This window comes from Staurois parvus, unplaced genomic scaffold (genome assembly GCF_062004578.1).
Source record: "Staurois parvus isolate SC_StPar_1 unplaced genomic scaffold, SC_StPar_1.0 ptg001084l, whole genome shotgun sequence".
NCBI classification, from domain to species: Eukaryota; Metazoa; Chordata; class Amphibia; order Anura; family Ranidae; genus Staurois; species Staurois parvus.
The window spans coordinates 137,454-155,783 of record NW_028318880.1 but is presented as its reverse complement, the minus strand read 5'-3'; the positions used below and the strand labels follow the sequence as shown (position 1 = coordinate 155,783).

Here is an 18,330-nt window from a genome sequence, read left to right as displayed (position 1 = left end):
ATGGGACAGGAAGTATAGGGAAATTTTCTCAATGGGACACAGATGGCCAAAAAAAATGACAAGGGTTATAACCCTCCCATCCAAAATAAAGAAAAAATGCCTTTCGTTCTACTGTAACATATAAAAGCCTATGTGACATGCTATTGGTTGTCTTTCCACATGTGAGATTCTGATGATTGGGTTTAGGAATCCATGTGTCCTCCCCGAACATACATCCTCATCATTTCACATCATCAGGTGCCAGATCACAAGCTGCATCCATGGTGACAACGCTGGGTGGAGGTGCAGTGGCAGGCAGTACAGGGGTTAAGTGGGGGGGCTGAAGATTGGAGCAGAATCACCTCCTCCCGTGACGTCATCACAGGCTGTATACTGCCAGGCGCTGTCCGCACACACGGTGCTGAGCCATGTCCGCCAGTCCGGGCTACAGCGAGGAGAAGGGGGGCAGCCTCGGGGAGCCCGAGTACGGCCAGGACCCGGCCAGCGGCGGCATCTTCAGCAGCGATTATAAGAGGTGAGAGGCGGCTGTGTGTGATGGGAGGACCGCCATTGTCAGGACATACGAGGATGGAGGGAGGGGGATGGGGTTATCTGTGAGCGGAGGAGGGGGCAGGGAGAGCGCTACATCCAATCGTGGCACACACACATGTCATCTCTTCAAGGGGGACTCCACTCTCCATCATAGGGAGCCTCTGCCTGGTGTTGGAGGGTCCTCACACTGACAGACATGGGCCTGATCAATACAGCAAGGATTACCATTACTACCTCCACTAGAAGTATGAGGATGGCCATAGACAGACATGGCCCTGATCAACGCAGACAAGAGTTACCATTATTGTATGAGGATCTCCATAGACAGACAGTACACGGGCCTGATCAACACAGCAAGGGTTAGTATACTACCCCAGTATGAGGATCTCCATAGACAGACAGTACACGGGGCTGATCAACACAGAAAGGATTACTATACTACCCCAGTATGAGGATCTCCATAGACAGACACAGGCCTGATCAACACAGCAAGGATTACTATACTACCCCAGTATGAGGATCTCCATAGACAGACATGGGCCTGATCAACACAGACAAGAGTTACCATTATTGTATGAGGATCTCCATAGACAGACATGGCCCTGATCAACACAGACAAGAGTTACCATTATTGTATGAGGATCTCCATAGACAGACAGTACGTGGGGCTGATCAACACAGCAAGGATTACTATACTACCCCAGTATGAGGATCTCCATAGACAGACAGTACATGGGCCTGATCAACACAGGCAAGGATTACTATACTACCCCAGTATGAGGATCTCCATAGACAGACATGGGCCCGATCAGCACAGCAAGGATTAGTATACTACCCCAGTATGAGGATCTCCATAGAAAGACACGGGCCCGATCAATACAGCAAGGATTACCATTACTACCTCCACTAGAAGTATGAGGATGGCCATAGACAGACATGGCCCTGATCAGTACAGACAAGAGTTACCAATATTGTATAAGGATCTCCATAGACAGACAGTATATGGGCCTGATCAACACAGCAAGGATTAGTATACTACCCCAGTATGAGGATCTCCATAGACAGACACGGGCCGATCAACACAGCAAGGATTACTATACTACTCCAGTATGAGGACCTCCATAGACAGACATGGGCCTGATCAACACAGGCAAGGATTACTATACTACCCCAGTATGAGGATCTCCATAGACAGAAACGGGCCCGATCAGCACAGCAAAGATTACTATACTACCCCAGTATGAGGATCTCGATAGACAGACAGTACATGGGCCTGATCAACACAGGCAATGATTAGTATACTACCCCAGTATGAGGATCTCCATAGACAGAAAAGGGCCCGATCAGCACAGCAAGGATTAGTATACTACCCCGTATGAGGATCTCCATAGACAGACAGTACATGGGCCTGATCAGTACAGACAAGAGTTACCATTATTGTATGAGGATCTCCATAGACAGACAGTACATGGGACTGATCAACACAGCAAGGAATAGTATACTACCCCAGTATGAGGATCTCCATAGACAGACATGGGCCTGATCAGTATAGACAAGAGTTACCATTATTGTATGGGGATCTCCATAGACAGACATGGGCCTGATCAGTACAGAGAAGAGTTACCATTATTGTATGAGGATCTCCATAAATAGACAGTATATGGGCCTGATCAACACAGCAAGGATTACCCCAGTATGAGGATCTCCATAGACAGACATGGGCCTGAACAATACAGGAAAGGGTTACCATGATTTCCTCCAGTATAAGTTTGAGGATCCCCATAGACAGACAGTACATGAGCCTGATCAATACAGCAAGGATTACTATTACTTTCTCCATTCTACCCCAGTATGAGGATTTCCATAGACATACATGGGCCTGATCAATGCAGAAAAAGGTTACCATTATTACCTCCATTATAAGTATGAGGATCTTCATAGACAGGCATGGGTCTGATCAGCATGGCAAGGATTACCATTCTACACTAGTATGAGGATCTCCATGGGCAGACATGGACCTAGTGGGGGCTGATCCCTGTAACTGTTGGAAAACTAATGAACACCAGATCATTGTTTTCATTTATCAGCAAATACTTTAATAAAAAAATACAACCAAAATGGTAATGTTCACTCATTGTGATTAGGTCCAAACTATATTCTTTCATATATCCTTTAATTGACAATATTTAACAATGCACCATGTTGCTATCTATATACACACACAAACTGCGTAACCCTTCTAGGAACCCTCACTCTCTAGTTATCTCCTCCCAAGCTCACCTCTAGGACTTCTCCAAAGTATCTCCCATCCTCTGGAACTCCTTACCTTAATTGATAATAAAGATATCTCCTACTCTGTCCATCTTTAGGCAATCCCGACAACTTGTCTCATTAGGGAAGCCTATCACACCTCTAGCTAACAGCTGTATTTTTACTTTCTCAGACAATCCATCCCCATACAGTTATTACCTTTTGTTATCACTTGCCCTTCCCTTTTATATTGTATGCTCTCATGAACAGGGCCCTTTTATCCCTCCAGTATTGAATTGTTTAGTAACTGTACTGCCTCGTTTTATTTTGTAAAGCTCTGTGCAAACTGTTGCCTCTATATAAATCCTGTTTTATAATATTAATCCCTTATAATAATAATATTATTGGGCCTCGTACACACTGGACTTTAATGTGTTTAATGTCTCTGCACAGCAGAGAAATACACAGCAGCATGTTTCCCTAGTAAAACACACACAGCACACGCAGTAAAACAGCACACAGTTAACCCTTTGATCACCCCGGATGTTAACTCCTTCATGCCCAGTGTCATTAGTACAGTGTCAGTGTTATTTATTAGCACTGATCACTGTATTCGTTGCATTCAGATGTCAATGACAGTCATCCAGTTCCCCCCCACTGTCAGAATGCCTGCCGCAGTCCTGGCGAAGTCGCTGATTGCCGCCATTACTAGTATAAAAAAAAATAAAAATTCCAGTATATATAACGCCATTTGTAGACGCTAAAAATGTCACGTAAACCAATTAATTTACACGTATTTGGATTTTTTTTAGCAAAGACATGTAGCAGAATACATTTTGGCCTAAATTTATGAACAAATTTGATTTTTTTGTTAGTGGATGTGTTTTATAGCAAAAAGTCAAAAATATTTTTAAAATCTTTCAAAATTGCCGGTCTTTTTTTGTTTATAGCACAAACAAAACATGCAGAAATGATCAAATACCACCAAAAGAAAGCTCTATTTGTGAGAAAAGAGGACATAAATTTAAATTCAGTTAAAGTAATGCTGCGCGGTATCACAAACAATGGCCTGGTCAGGAAAGGGGGGGGGGGGGTAAATCCTCTGAAGGGCAAGTGGTTAAAAAAACAAATTAAAAAAGAAGCAAAAAGTGCCATATCCAGCCCCTGGGCCACAGTTTGGAGACCACTGCCCCAACAATGCGCTCCACCTATAGTCATTGTCAGGTCTACAGTGAAGGTGCAAACATTTTGTCCCACACATTGTGACAAATTGGAGAACAAAAAACATTTCAGGATTATAATGAATGTAATCTAATGTAACTGATGATACCTCTATTGCTACAATGACATGTAAGAATAATCTATTGTGGACTCACACGCAGGCCTAGGTCAGATGGAAGAGAGCTTATTGTCCTCTATTGCTGTTCTAGAAGTGATAGTCTATTCTAGGATTTCAGTTAGACTGCTTTCACAATGATGCGGTGAGGTCTGACCGCACTGTGGGAGCAGCGAAGTGTACCTGAAGGTTTGATGTGGGTTAGCTGCGCTTTTTCATTGACTTCTGTTATGTTCCATGATTTTGGTGTACTTTCTGAAAGCGCACCAAATGTTTGTTGCACTTTCAGAAAGCGTACCAAAAGCACAGGGCATAATAGAAATCAATGGGTAAGCACAGCTAATTTACATGAAGCCAGCAGGTACACTACACTGCTCCCGTAGGGCGGTCAGACCTCACCGCATCAGTGTGAAAGCAGTCTTCCATTCATGCTGCATTCACACCTGGGTATTCTGAAAAAACATGCATTTTTAGAAAAGCGGCAAAATGCTTCAAGCACTTGCGGTGGGCATTATTTCTTCATGGCACCCAAACACAGTGTGACTTGGACACGTTTGTCACATGAAAAAACAAATAAAAAACATGCTACAGCACACATCGCCAAAATTTAATCCATGAGCTTCTTTTATTTATTTATTTATTTTAGGTACTTATATAGCGCTGTCCATTTACGCAGCACTTTACACATATATATATTGTACATTCACATCAGTCCCTAACCCTCGAGGGGCGTACAATCTAAGGTCCCTAACTCACATTCATACATACACATACTAGGTACAATTTAGACAGGAGCCAATTAACCTACCAGCATGTCTTGGCAGGTTTTCCGCACAGCAGGCAGCCCATTCAGGTCAATAGGCTGTCTCCCCAAAAACTCGCTTAGTCATGCTGAACACAGAGCGATCACATCTTGACACATTGTATGCACAAATGTACATGTGATTTTTGCATGTTTTCAGGCTTGAACATTTTTGTTTTAGCCAATGGAAAAATAGTTACTAAGATGAGGGGCTTTTTCTGAGCATTGAGCAACAGCACATCACTTAAAGTGATTATAAGAGATCGATTTTAAAAACAAAATAATAAACATGTCATACTTACCTGCTCTGTGCACTGTTTTTGCATAGAGCAGCCTCCTCTTCTGGGGTCCCCCGCTGATACTTCTGGCTACTCCTGCCTTTTGAGTGCTCCCATAGTAAGCCTCATGCTTTGGGGGCACTCATGCAGGCTTGATCCCAAGCCAGGATGTGTGAGTCTATTGACACACAGGGGTAGATTGGACTGTCTTAACTACTTTGCTACTATAAATTCAGCAAAGTAAAGCCGTTGAAGATTGTGTTTTGATTGTGCCTGGAGGCAGAATCACACAAAGACCTCTCCATGCCTTGGTCTGGTCTTATAGTATTGTGAAGACACATAAAAATGGGATAGACCAAAAGGAAGGGACATTCAAGTCTGAGTCTCTTCTGGGGCCCCCCACTGATGCTCTCAGCCCCTCCTCTTCTCTCTGTGCCCTATAGAAAGCCACTTCCTATGGGGGAATATGTGCAGACAGACAGGTACCATGCTACCACTTGGAGAACTAGGCAGCCACCTAGGGCACAGCCACGGCCGCTATAGAAGTCCTCACAGCACATGTACACTGACATGCTCTCACTTCCCCGCAGCCACATAAACAGGAAGATGATCCCCGTCCTCGTTGCTGCTATTCACTGTTAAGCCCAACTGACCAATCACATGTACTGATGTCAGTAGTGGGCGGGCCACAGTTACCTTTCACCCCCGGAGAGCCATACGGCATGGATGGCCGGGGCTCAGCCCATGCAGTGTCTTCATCCCCCATGGAGGAGGGAGCAGGGTCCAGTGTGCTTGGCCTGACCTTCTCTTCCAGTCATGGAGTCGGTATGCATGGCAGTGTGGAGGTGCTGTGCCGGTCACTGGAGGAATTGTATGGTGGCAGTGCAGACTACAGCGAAGGTGACCCGGGTCATGTGTGTCTGGGGTTCCCCTTCCTCTCCTCTTCCCCAGGCACATGGATTACACCATCATCACCATAGGGGGTCACTTGACACCACTTCCAGCATAGGGGGTCATCTGACACCACCTCCACCACAGGGGGTCACCTGACACCACCTTCACCATAGGGGGTCACCTGACACCACCTCCACCACAGGGGGTCACCTGACATCACCTTCACCATAGGGGGTCACCTGACACTACATTCACCATAGTGGGTCACTTGACACCACCATCATAGAGGGGTCCAGACACCATGACTGGTAGGCCTGAAGGAAGTAGTAGGAGGAGAAGGGAATGCAATTTTGGGGGTGGGGGAGGGGTGTGCAAGTAGCTGATCTTGCCTAGGGCACAAAATAGTCTAGCACCGGCCCTGCAAACGCAATCTTGAGCCAGGCCGTATGGGTCCATAGACACACACAACACGGCTCGGCCCTCCTCACAGGATTTGACTGACAGCAGCAGGAGCCAATGGCTCTCGCTGTTCTCAGCCAAGCTTGTGAGAGCAGGGGAAAGAAGAACTGCACAGATGGGACCGCGCTGGATCCATAGAGGACTCGATAAAGGTAAGTATTTAGGAAGGGGAGGGGGAGGAACAGCAAATGAAAGGTTTTTCACTTTACTGCATAAAATGCATTAAGGTAAAAAAAAACTTTTTGACTTTAGAACCAACATTTTTTTAGTTTTGGGAACAGCGAAGAGGGTTTAGAACCCTTGTCAGTTTGTATTGTTGTCTGTGTCCCTATTAGGGAGATTCGCCCTCTATTTGGCCTACTTACCATTGTCATGGAAAGTGTAAATAAAGGAAAATCCTAAATTTTATGTTTAGCCCAGAACAGTTATAGAGGGAAAATCTTCCAATAGGGACACTAATTCTGGTGACCCTGGTGACATCCTGGGATTCCCTCAATTCCTGTTTTGGCTACGGGACAGGAAGTGAAGGGAAATCTCCCCAATGGGAGACAGATGGCAAAAAAACTGACAGGGGTGTTAACCCTTCCTTACTCTATCCAAAAGAACAAATAAGTTTTGCCTTTAGTTACATTTTAGCTGTCCTTTCTTTTATAAGGTGTTTTAAAGAATTAACTTATCAGCTTTCCTTAGTATGGAGAACACCTTATTACAGAAAATAAAAACTGAACTCAGAGAAACGTAAAGTCCTTCAGGTGCAGCCCCACTGCAAGGATTACCTTCCTATTTATGGATAGGGGACCAGGTAAAACAGTTTTACTTACCCATAGGCTCCTCTGCTCTGCTAGACCGGTCCATGCAGCCTCTTCTTCCCTGTGCGCTAGTGGTCGGATGCCCCTGACATCATCAAGGCCAATGCAAGGACCACAGCACTGCATTGGACATGAGGATGCTGAGAGACAGTCCACTGCCAAAGTGTATGGAATGACCATTTGCTGGGAGTGTGGAGGATAAAGTAGGTAAAACTGCTTTTACTATCCCCTAGACCAGTGGTTCTCAACCTTTCTAGCGCCGCGACCCCTTAATACAGTTCCTCATGCTGTGGTGACCCCCAACCATAAAATTATTTTCGTTGCTACTTCATAACTGTAATTTTGCAGTAGGAGGAATAGTGCCACGTCATTGGTGTCATTGGGAGGAATAGTGCCCCATCATTGGTATCAGTGGGAGGAATAGTGCCCCGTCATTGGTGTCAGTGGGAGGAATAGTGCTCCATCATTGGTGTCAGTGGGAGGAATAGTGCCCCATCATCGGTGTCAGTGGGAGGAATAGTGCCCCATCATCAGTGTCAGTGGGAGGAATAGTGCCTCATCATCGGTATCAGTGGGAGGAATATTGTCCCATCATCGGTATCAGTGGGAGGAGGAATAGTGCCCCATCATAGGTGTCAGTGGGAGGAGGAATAGTGCCCCATCATAGGTGTCAGTGGGAGGAGGAATAGTGCCCCATCATTGGTGTCAGTGGGGGGAGGAATAGTGCCCCATCATTGGTGTCAGTGGGGGGAATAGTGCCCCATCATAGGTGTCAGTGGGAGGAATAGTGCCTCATCATTGGTATCAGTGGGAGGAATAGTGCCCCATCATTGGTATCAGTGGGAGGAATAGTGCCCCATCATTGGTATCAGTGGGAGGAATAGTGCCCCATCATTGGTGTCAGTGGGAGGAATAGTGCCCCGTCATTGGTATCAGTGGGAGGAGGAATAGTGCCCCGTCATTGGTATCAGTGGGAGGAATAGTGCCCCGTCATTGGTATCAGTGGGAGGAATAGTGCCCCGTCATTGGTGTCAGTGGGAGGAATAGTGCCTCGTCATCGGTGTCAGTGGGAGGAATAGTGCCTCGTCATCGGTATCAGTGTGAGGAATAGTGCCCCGTCATCAGTATCAGTGGGAGGAATAGTGCCCCATCATCGGTGTCAGTGGGAGGAATAGTGCCCCATCATCGGTATCAGTGGGAGGAATAGTGCCCCTTCATCGGTATCAGTGGGAGGAATAGTGCCCCATCATCGGTGTCAGTGGGAGGAATAGTGCCCCATCATTGGTGTCAGTGGGAGGAATAGTGCCTCATCATTGGTATCAGTGGGAGGAATAGTGCCCCATCATTGGTATCAGTGGGAGGAATAGTGCCCCATCATTGGTATCAGTGGGAGGAATAGTGCCCCATCATTGGTATCAGTGGGAGGAATAGTGCCCCATCATTGGTGTCAGTGGGAGGAGGAATAGTGCCCCATCATTGGTGTCAGTGGGGGGAGGAATAGTGCCCCATCATAGGTGTCAGTGGGGGGAATAGTGCCCCATCATTGGTGTCAGTGGGGGGAATAGTGCCCCATCATTGGTGTCAGTGGGGGGAATAGTGCCCCATCCTTGGTGTCAGTGGGGGGAGGAATAGTGCCCCATCCTTGGTGTCAGTGGGGGGAGGAATAGTGCCCCATCCTTGGTGTCAGTGGGGGGAGGAATAGTGCCCCATCCTTGGTGTCAGTGGGGGGAGGAATAGTGCCCCATCCTTGGTGTCAGTGGGGGGAGGAATAGTGCCCCATCCTTGGTGTCAGTGGGGGGAGGAATAGTGCCCCATCCTTGGTGTCAGTGGGGGGAGGAATCATGCCCCATCCTTGGTGTCAGTGGGGGAGGAATAGTGCCCCATCGTTGGTGTCATTTGGGGGAGGAATAGTGCCCCATCGTTGGTGTCAGTGGGAGGAATAGTGCCCCATCGTTGGTGTCAGTGGGAGGAATAGTGTCCCATCGTTGGTGTCAGTGGGAGGAATAGTGCCCCATCATTGGTATTAGTGACACCAATGATGGGGCACTATTCCCACTGACACCAATGATACTTACCTTGCAGACCCCTGCTCCAGCCTGGGCTCGCTCGCTCCCTCCCTCTCCCATGGTACCGACACTTACCTGTCAGATGTCTTCCTTCTCCGGCCGCTCTCCTCCTCTTCACTCGCTCGATCTTCGCGGTGCCGCTCGGCTCCTCCTCTCCAAGCTCCACCTCCTTGCCGGTGATTGGCCGCCTGTGTGCCTCTCCTGAGCTACAGTGCCGGCGGCCAATCACAGGCGAGGATTGATCTCGAGGTGTGTCCAGATGACAGGGGTGGCATGTCATCCCGCCCACATCTGGAGACGGCGGTGGCGGCGAGGAGCGGTGTCTCGGTTCCTAAGACCATCGGAAATATGTGGAAGCGTCGTTCGACCCCCAGGTTGAGAACCGCTGCCCTAGACAAAAACAAGCCCCACTGCAAAGGAGAACATTTACTTTTCCTGAAGTTGGGCTTTAAAATGTAACCAGTTTGGGTCAGTAGGTGTAAGATTTTCTGAAATGCAGTGTGCATGCCATCCATAAGTACACAACGGGAGGCAGTATTTTCAGTAACCATATATGAAACTAAACAGATATCACCAAGGTTCTTGTAGTAGAACTCTTTAATTTTGGTTGGAAGCGTTGAAAACTTTGAAAGGCTTTTTATGTGTCACCATTGGAGGGGTTTCCTCTCACGTCCTGTCCCAAAGACACCACAGGAAGTACAAGGTGTTCATGCTAGTGAATGGAAATCCTGCTGTTGACAGTTGTGATTGATGTCCGTAGTGTAATATATTCCATGTGGTTTAATGTTGATAAATGTAAGGCTCTGCACTTGAGGGGCTAAGAATATGCATGCATCATACATACTGGGGGGGGGGGGGGTAAACTGGGGGAATCAATGGTGGAGAAGGATCTGAGAGTTCTGGTAGATCACAAGCTTAAAGCAGAGCTCCACCCAAAAGGGGAAGTTCCGCTTTAAGGACTACTCCCCCGCTCCCCATTAAGGATTGGCACCTTTGGGGGGGGCGGGGGGAGCGGGCACCCGAATTTGACAGGTACCCACTCCCACTTCCGGTCTAATCACCTAGGCGATTGGAAGTGGAAGGTGTCCTCCCTGTAGTCTTTTGGGACACGTGACAGGTCCCAGAAGACTACAGGGCCATCCATGAAGCGCAGCGCTACTCGCGCATGTGCAGTGGGTACCCGGCTGTGAAGCCGCAAGCTGCAGTTTCTAAAGCGAACAAAATCCTATCTTGTATGAAAAGAGGTATAGACTCCAGAGTAGTAAGACCTCATCTGGAATATGCAGTTCAGTTTTGGGCACCAATTCACAAAAAGAACATTGGGGAACTGGAGAAAGTACAGAGAAGGGCAAACAAACTGATACGAGGCATGGAGGAGATCAGCTATGAGGAAAGATTAGAGGAACTGAATTTATTCTCTCTTGAGAAGAGGAGATTAAGGGGGGATATGATCAACATGTATAAATACATCAGTGGTTCATATAGTGAACTCGGTGTAGAATTATTCACCCTGAGGTCATCACAGAGAACAAGGGGGGACTCTTTGGGGTTTCTTTACTAAAGCTGGAGAGTGCAAAATCAGACTCCCTTCTGCATAGAAACCAATCAGCTTCTAACCTCAGCTTGTTCAATGAAGCTTTGGCAATGAAACCTGGAAGCTGATTGGTTTCTATGCAGAAGGGAGTCTGATTTTGCACTCTCCAGCTTTGATAAATAAACCCCTTTATGTCTGGAGGAAAAGAAATTTATTCTCCAAACACGGAAAGGTTTCTTTACAGTGAGAGCTGTGAAAATGTGGAATAGACTCCCTCAAGAGTTGGTTCTGGCCAGCTCAGTGGATGGCTTTAAAAAAGTCCTGGATTCTTTCTTGGATACACAGAATATAACTGGATACTAACATTTATAGGTAAAGGTGATCCAGGGAATATCAGATTGCCTCTCGGGGGATCGGGAAGGAATGTTTTTCCCATGCAGGAGCAAATTGGGTCATGCTTTGCTGGGGGGGGGGGGGGTTTGCCTTCCTCTGGATCAACTGTGGGTATAGGATTATAACTTTTTTTTTTTAATGGTTGAACTAGATGGACTTTGTCTTTTTTCAGCCAGACTAACTATATAACAGCAGTAAAAGCTGGGAGAGGTTTGCTTGCTCTGTACCTCCTCCTTTCATAAAAAAACCTTGTGTTCTTGTAGGTGAATGCAAGGCGCTCTGTGATTGGAGGAGATGAGGTACAATGTCAGAATCTTCCCTCCTCGAATCACAGAATGTCTTGCTTTCATTGAAGAGAATATAAGGCTTTTCATGAACGGAGGAGCTCTAATGTGGGTGACCAACAGTGCTCAGTGTACTGAGCATACGTCATTTTGAACTACAAGTCTCAGCACCAGTGCCTAAAGGAGGCTGCTGTCTGAACAAAAGTAAGATATGTGAAAAAAAAAACAAAAAAAAAAACTGTAGCAGCCAGAGATGGGGCACACATCAACAGAGCCAACTTATTTGTACTGTGCAAATGCCAAAATCAATGTTGCCCATGCTTCAGCTTTAACAGTTTTAGGAAGTTGATTTTGTTTTTGTCATGTATCCTAGTGCTTGACACATGATGGGGAGTCTTGACACTGCAGTAATTTGTCAGGGAAGTCAATTGTCGAATGTATGAATTAAAGTCAAATTTATTAAAGAAAGTTTTCTCCTTTATGAAAATGAATGCTGACTTTATCTCAAGTACCCCATAACATAAGTAGATATATTGCCAGCAATAAAAGATATTTAATCACCTTTTCTCCATCTTCTAAGGTGCAGGGGATGACATCAGCATCTTCTAATGAGATCCTGGAAATGCTGATGTCCTCCTGTGAGCCGTCAGTTCAGCACAGTGCTGGGAGTGTCTTCCCAGTGAGATGTGGAGTACTCTACTTCCCTCAGATCTCTCCAGAAGGAGGGTGACATCACCCCTATCTATGTACCACCAGGAGAAAGGGTATACTAATTTTTTTCTCTTACATGCGTTTTTTATTCACACCGGAGCAGAGCCTAATTCTGGTGATTTTGAAGCTTTTTAAAAAAAACATTTTACAAGCTTTGTGCAAGGATTTTCTATGTGTATCATGTTTCTGGTGTTTATTTCCTGGGCTGGGCAAGGGGAGGAAAACAGTTCTAGAGGAGGAGTGCAGTTCTTGGAACACAAAAATGCATGTGTAAATAAAAAAGAAAGAAAACTGGCATAGTGTAAAATCATCAAAAGTAGTATAAAGACACACTTTTCACATAGTTTCCATAAGGAACATCTCATCCATCCATTAGTGCTTCATTCAAAGACCAACCTGTAATATCCTGGCTTATGCATTTCGAGGCAGTGCCTCTTCATAAGAGCCAATTCACCAATACTAATATACCCCCTTCATCTCCCTCCATGCATACTTATAAAGACCACTTAGCATATATATATATATATATATATATATATATATATATATACAGTGGGGATCGAAAGTTTGGGCACCCCAGCTAAAAATTTGTATTAATGTGCATAAAGAAGCCAAGGAAAGATGGAAAAATCTCCAAAAGGCATCAAATTACAGATTAGACATTCTTATAATATGTCAACAAAAGTTAGATTTTATTTCCATCATTTACACTTTCAAAATAACAGAAAACAAAAAAATGGCATCTGCAAAAGTTTGGGCACCCTGCAGAGTTAATATCTTGTACTGCCCCCTTTGGCAAGTATCACAGCTTGTAAACGCTTTTTGTAGCCAGCCAAGAGTCTTTCAATTCTTGTTTGAGGTATCTTTGCCCATTCTTCCTTACAAAAGTCTTCCAGTTCTTTGAGATTTCTGGGCTGTCTGTCACGCACTGCTCTTTTAAGGTCTATCCATAGATTTTCAATTATGTTGAGGTCAGGAGATTGTGAAGGCCATGGCAAAACCTTCAGTTTACGCCTCTTGATGTAATCTCCTGTGGATTGCGAGGTGTGTTTAGGATTATTAACCATTTGTAGAAGCCATCCTCTCTTTAACTTCAGCTTTTTCACAGATGGCATCAAGTTACCATCCAAAATTTGCTGAAATTTTATTGAATCCATTTTTCATTCTACTCGTGAGATGTTCCCTGTGCCACTGGCTGCAACAGAACCCCAAAGCATGATTGATCCAACCCCTTGCTTAACAGTTGGACAGAGGTTTTTTTCATTAAATTCTGTGCCCCTTCTTCTCCAAACGTACCTTTGCTCATTCCAGCCAAAAAGTTCAATTTTAACCTCATCGGTCCACAGAACTTGTTTCCAAAATGCATCAGGCTTGTCTACATGTTCATTTGCAAAGTTCAAACGATGATTTTTGTGATGAGGACGTAGAAGAGGTTTTCTTCTGATGACTCTTCCATGAAGACCATATTTGTACAAGTATCTCTTTATAGTGGAATAGTGTACCACAACTCCAGTGTCTGCCAGATCTTTCTGGAGGGATCGTGCAGTCAAACGTGGGTTTTGAATTGTTTTTCTCACAATCCTGCGAGCTGTTCTGTCTGATATTTTTCTTGGTCTTCCAGATCTTGCTTTAACTTCCACTGTTCCTGATGACTGCCATTTCTTAATTACATTACGAACAGAGGATATTGACATCTGAAAATGCTTTGCTATCTTCTTATAGCCTTCTCCAGCTTTGTGAGCATCAACTATTTTCAGTTTCAGTTTTCTAGACAACTGCTTGGAAGAACCCATGGTGCTGATTGTTGGGGCAAGGTCAGATGAGTCTGGGCGTTTAAAACCTTTGAGATTGACATCACCTGGTCTTCCCAGACGATGATTGAGAACAATCCATGACACTGGCATGTCTCAGCTTTGCAAAGGGGGCAGTGCATGCTATAAATTCTGCAGGGTGCCCAAACTTTTGCAGACGACATTTTTTTGTTTTCGGTTATTTTGAAAGTGTAAATGATGGAAATAAAATCTAACTTTTGTTGACATATTAAAAGAATGTCTAATCTGTAATTTTATGCCTTTTGGAGATTTTTCCATCCTTCCTTGGCTTCTTTATGCACATTAATACACATTTTTAGCTGGGGTGCCCAAACTTTCGATCCCCACTGTATATACAATAACAAAATCATAAACTTAGAGCATTCTAATGTTAAAGTATAACAAAGCAAAACCTTTTTTTTAGTTTTTTTTTAGTTTTAGATAAATGGGAGAGGGGTTAAAACCCTGTCAGTTTTTATTGCTGTCTTTGTCCCTCTTAGGGAGATTCTCCCTCTATTTGTCCTGTTTATCATTGTCATGGAAAGTGAAAATAAAGGAAAATCCCAAATTTTTTGTTGAGCCAAGAACAGTTATAGAGGGAAAATCTTCCAATGGGGACAATAATTCTGATGACCCATGACTCTGGTGACATCCAGGATTCATCCTGTTTACTGTTATCAATGAAAGTGAAAGAAAATCTCAAATTTTGGGTTGTTCCCAGAAAAGTAATAGAGGGGAAATCTTCCAATGGGGACACTAGTTCTGGTGGCCTGGGGGTCCCCTAGGGATTCCCTTAACCACTTCAACTGCTCCTGTCCGGCCGTTTATGTACATGGGCCGGACGGGAGCAGTGCAGGAGCGGGTGACCAGTTATAAATGTCCTCCCGCTTCCCTGCCTGTGCGCGCTCCCTGGGAGCCCGCAGTCTGGTGCCCGCTGTGTCCGGAGGACACAGCAGAACACCGATTGCTGTACGGGACCTCTGTGTGAGGTCCCGATTAGGTGATCACTGATTGGCCAATCAGTGATCACATGAATAGTAGTAAGCAAGATGTCACTTCTGACATAATTGCTTAATACTTGTGAAATCTGTGAATGATCACAGAGGTCACATGGTACAAGGCTTTTCACAACAGTACAACAATGTGACAAGCTGTGACCAATCAAAGCTCGCACAGTATTTCTCCATTTGCAGACTTTATGGGTAAAAAAGCAATCAGTGTAAAAAAAATAAAAAAAATCTTCATCACCCCCCACAAGTAGGGTGACAGTATATTTAACCCCCCCCCATAGATAATAATATAAAAAAAAATGTAAAAATTAGAATTTGAAAAATTATACATTTTGGTTATAAACTAATTTTTTTTTTTTTTTACTAAAAAGATGGCTGAATACATTTTGGCCAAGATTTATAAATAAAGATTATTTATTTGCAAAATTTTATAAGAAAAACACTTTTTTTTTTTCAAAATGTTTGGACTTTTTCATTTATAAAAATAAAAATCCCAATGTTAAATAAATACCACCAAAATAAAGTTTTATCTGTCTTAAAAAAAATGCTAAAATATTCATATAGGTTCAGTGTTGCATGTCAGCGCAATTGTCATTCAAAGTGTGATAGCAATGAAAGCTAAATATTGGTCTGGACAGGAAGGGGGTAAAAGTGTCCAGACTTGAAGTGTTTAAAGTAGAACAAAAGGCATTTTTTATTTTGTTTTGGATAGAGCAAGGGAAGGCTATTTATTTATTTTTTGCCATCTGTGTCCCATTGTGGAAATTTCCCTTGACTCCCTGTCCGATAGCCAGACAGGAAGTGAGAGGAAATCCCTGCAAATGAAGGGAATCCCTTGAAGACCCCCAAGTCGCCAGAGCTAATGTCCACATTGGAGCACTTCCCCTCTATTACTTTTCTGGGGACAACTCAAAATTTTGGAAGCTTCTTTTACTTTCACTTTCAATGCTAATGGTAAAAAAAAAACAAATAGGGAGCTTGAATCTCCTCCGGAGGCACAGACAGCAATAAAAACTGTTAGGCATTCTTATCACTCTGCACTTTATCCAAAAACTAAAGAAAAAAATTTGAAGAGATTTCCTCTTACTTCCTGTTTTGGATATGGGACAGGAAGTAAAAGGAAATCTCCCCAATGGGACACAGATGGCAAAAAAAACTGGCAGGGGTTATAACCTTTCTTTACTCTATCCAAAATGAAAAGAAAAATGTTTTCCTATTCTACTTTAAAGCCTAGAATAGCATAATATACTGTGTGTCCATGCTTTTGCCCAACACTTTAACACATCAACCACTTATTGTTGAATATCTAAGAACAGCAATACAATGAACAATCTGTATTGTATACATTTCATAATATGGCACAGTGGCTTAGTGGTTAGCACATCTGCTTTGCAGTAAATGGGTTATGGGTTTGATTGCCGACCATGGTGCCTCCTGCCTGGAGTTTGCATGTTCTCCCTGTGCTTGCGTGGGTTTCCTCTGGGTGCTCCAGTTTCCTCCCACACTCCAGACATGCTGGTAGGTTAATTGGGTCCTGTCTAAATTGGCCCTAGTATGTATATGTATGAATATAAGTTAGGGACCTTAGATTGTACACCCCTTGAGGGTTAGGGACTGATGTGAATGTACAATATATATGTGTAAAGTGCAGTGTAAATTGACAGCGCTATATAAGTAGCTGAAATAAATAAATAAATGTGTCATATTCAAGAGAATATGAGACTCCACTATGTTGGATATAAGTAACTATCAAAGGTGCTTGTACACTGCAGAAATAAACAAAAAGCCCATATAAGCGCTTCCATGAGCTTTTTATCGAAATTATTGTTTTTGTGAAATTTTACAGATGTTAAGCCGTGTACCAAATTTACAGAGAATAAAATAGTTACAGTCAGGTCCATAAATATTGGGACATCGACACAATTCTAACATTTCTGGCTCTATATACCACCACAATGGATTTGAAATGAAACAAACAAAATGTACTTTAACAGCAGACTGTCAGCTTTAATTTGAGGGTATTTACATCCAAATCAGGTGAACGGTGTAGAAATTACAACAGTTTGCATATGTGCCTCCCACTTGTTAAGGGACCAAAAGTAATGGGACAGAATAATAATCATAAATCAAACTTTCACTTTTTAATACTTGGTTGCAAATCCTTTTGCAGTCAATTACAGCTTGAAGTCTGGAACGCATAGACATCACCAGACGCTGGGTTTCATCCCTGGTGATGCTCTGCCAGGCCTCTACTGCAACTGTCTTCATTTCCTGCTTGTTCTTGGGGCATTTTCCCTTCAGTTTTGTTTTCAGCAAGTGAAATGCATGCTCAATCGGATTCAGGTCAGGTGATTGACTTGCCCATTGCATAACATTCCACTTCTTTCCCTTAAAAAACTCTTTGGTTGCTTTTGCAGTATGCTTTGGGTCATTGTCCATCTGCACTGTGAAGCGGCGTCCAATGAGTTCTGAAGCATTTGGCTGAATATGAGCAGATAATATTCCCGAAACACTTCAGAATTCATCCTGCTGCTTTTGTCAGCAGTCACATCATCAATAAATACAAGAGAAGCAGTTCCATTGGCAGCCATACATGCCCACGACATGACACTACCACCACCATGCTTCACTGATGAGGTGGTATGCTTAGGATCATGAGCAGTTCCTTTCCTTCTCCATACTCTTCTCTTCCTATCACTCTGGTACCAGTTGATCTTGGTCTCATCTGTCCATAGGATGTTGTTCCAGAACTGTGAAGGCTTTTTTAGATGTCGTTTGGCAAACTCTAATCTGGCCTTCCTGTTTTTGAGGCTCACCAATGGTTTCCATCTTGTGGTGAACCCTCTGTATTCACTCTGGTGAAGTCTTCTCTTGATTGTTGACTTTGACACACATATACCTACCTCCTGGAGAGTGTTCTTGATCTGGCCAACTGTTTTGAAGGGTGTTTTCTTCACCAGGGAAAGAATTCTTCGGTCATCCACCACAGTTGTTTTCCGTGGTCTTCCGGGTTTTTTGGTGTTGCTGAGCTCACCGGTGCGTTCCTTCTTTGTAAGAATGTTCCAAACAGTTGTTTTGGCCACGCCTAATGTTTTTGCTATCTCTCTGATGGGTTTGTTTTGTTTTTTCAGCCTAATGATGGCTTGCTTCACTGATAGTGAC

The 18,330-nt window shown here is 44.0% G+C and overlaps 1 protein-coding gene across 6 annotated transcripts in view; it reads left to right on the top strand.

Annotated features, from left to right (window-relative positions):
- Positions 1–234: 234 nt before the first annotated feature.
- LOC149440445 (AP-3 complex subunit beta-2-like) overlaps positions 235–18,330 on the top strand; it is a 151,208-nt gene continuing 133,112 nt past the window's right edge. For 2 of the 6 annotated variants that reach the window (XM_089658609.1, XM_089658608.1), the window contains exon 1: positions 235–514. In XM_089658609.1, coding sequence (XP_089514735.1) covers positions 408–514 — 107 coding nt within the window. In that variant the 5' untranslated portion in view covers positions 235–407. The remainder of the gene's footprint in view (positions 515–18,330) is intronic. The other 4 variants (XM_089658613.1, XM_089658611.1, XM_089658610.1 and 1 more) reach the window with 3 other exon arrangements.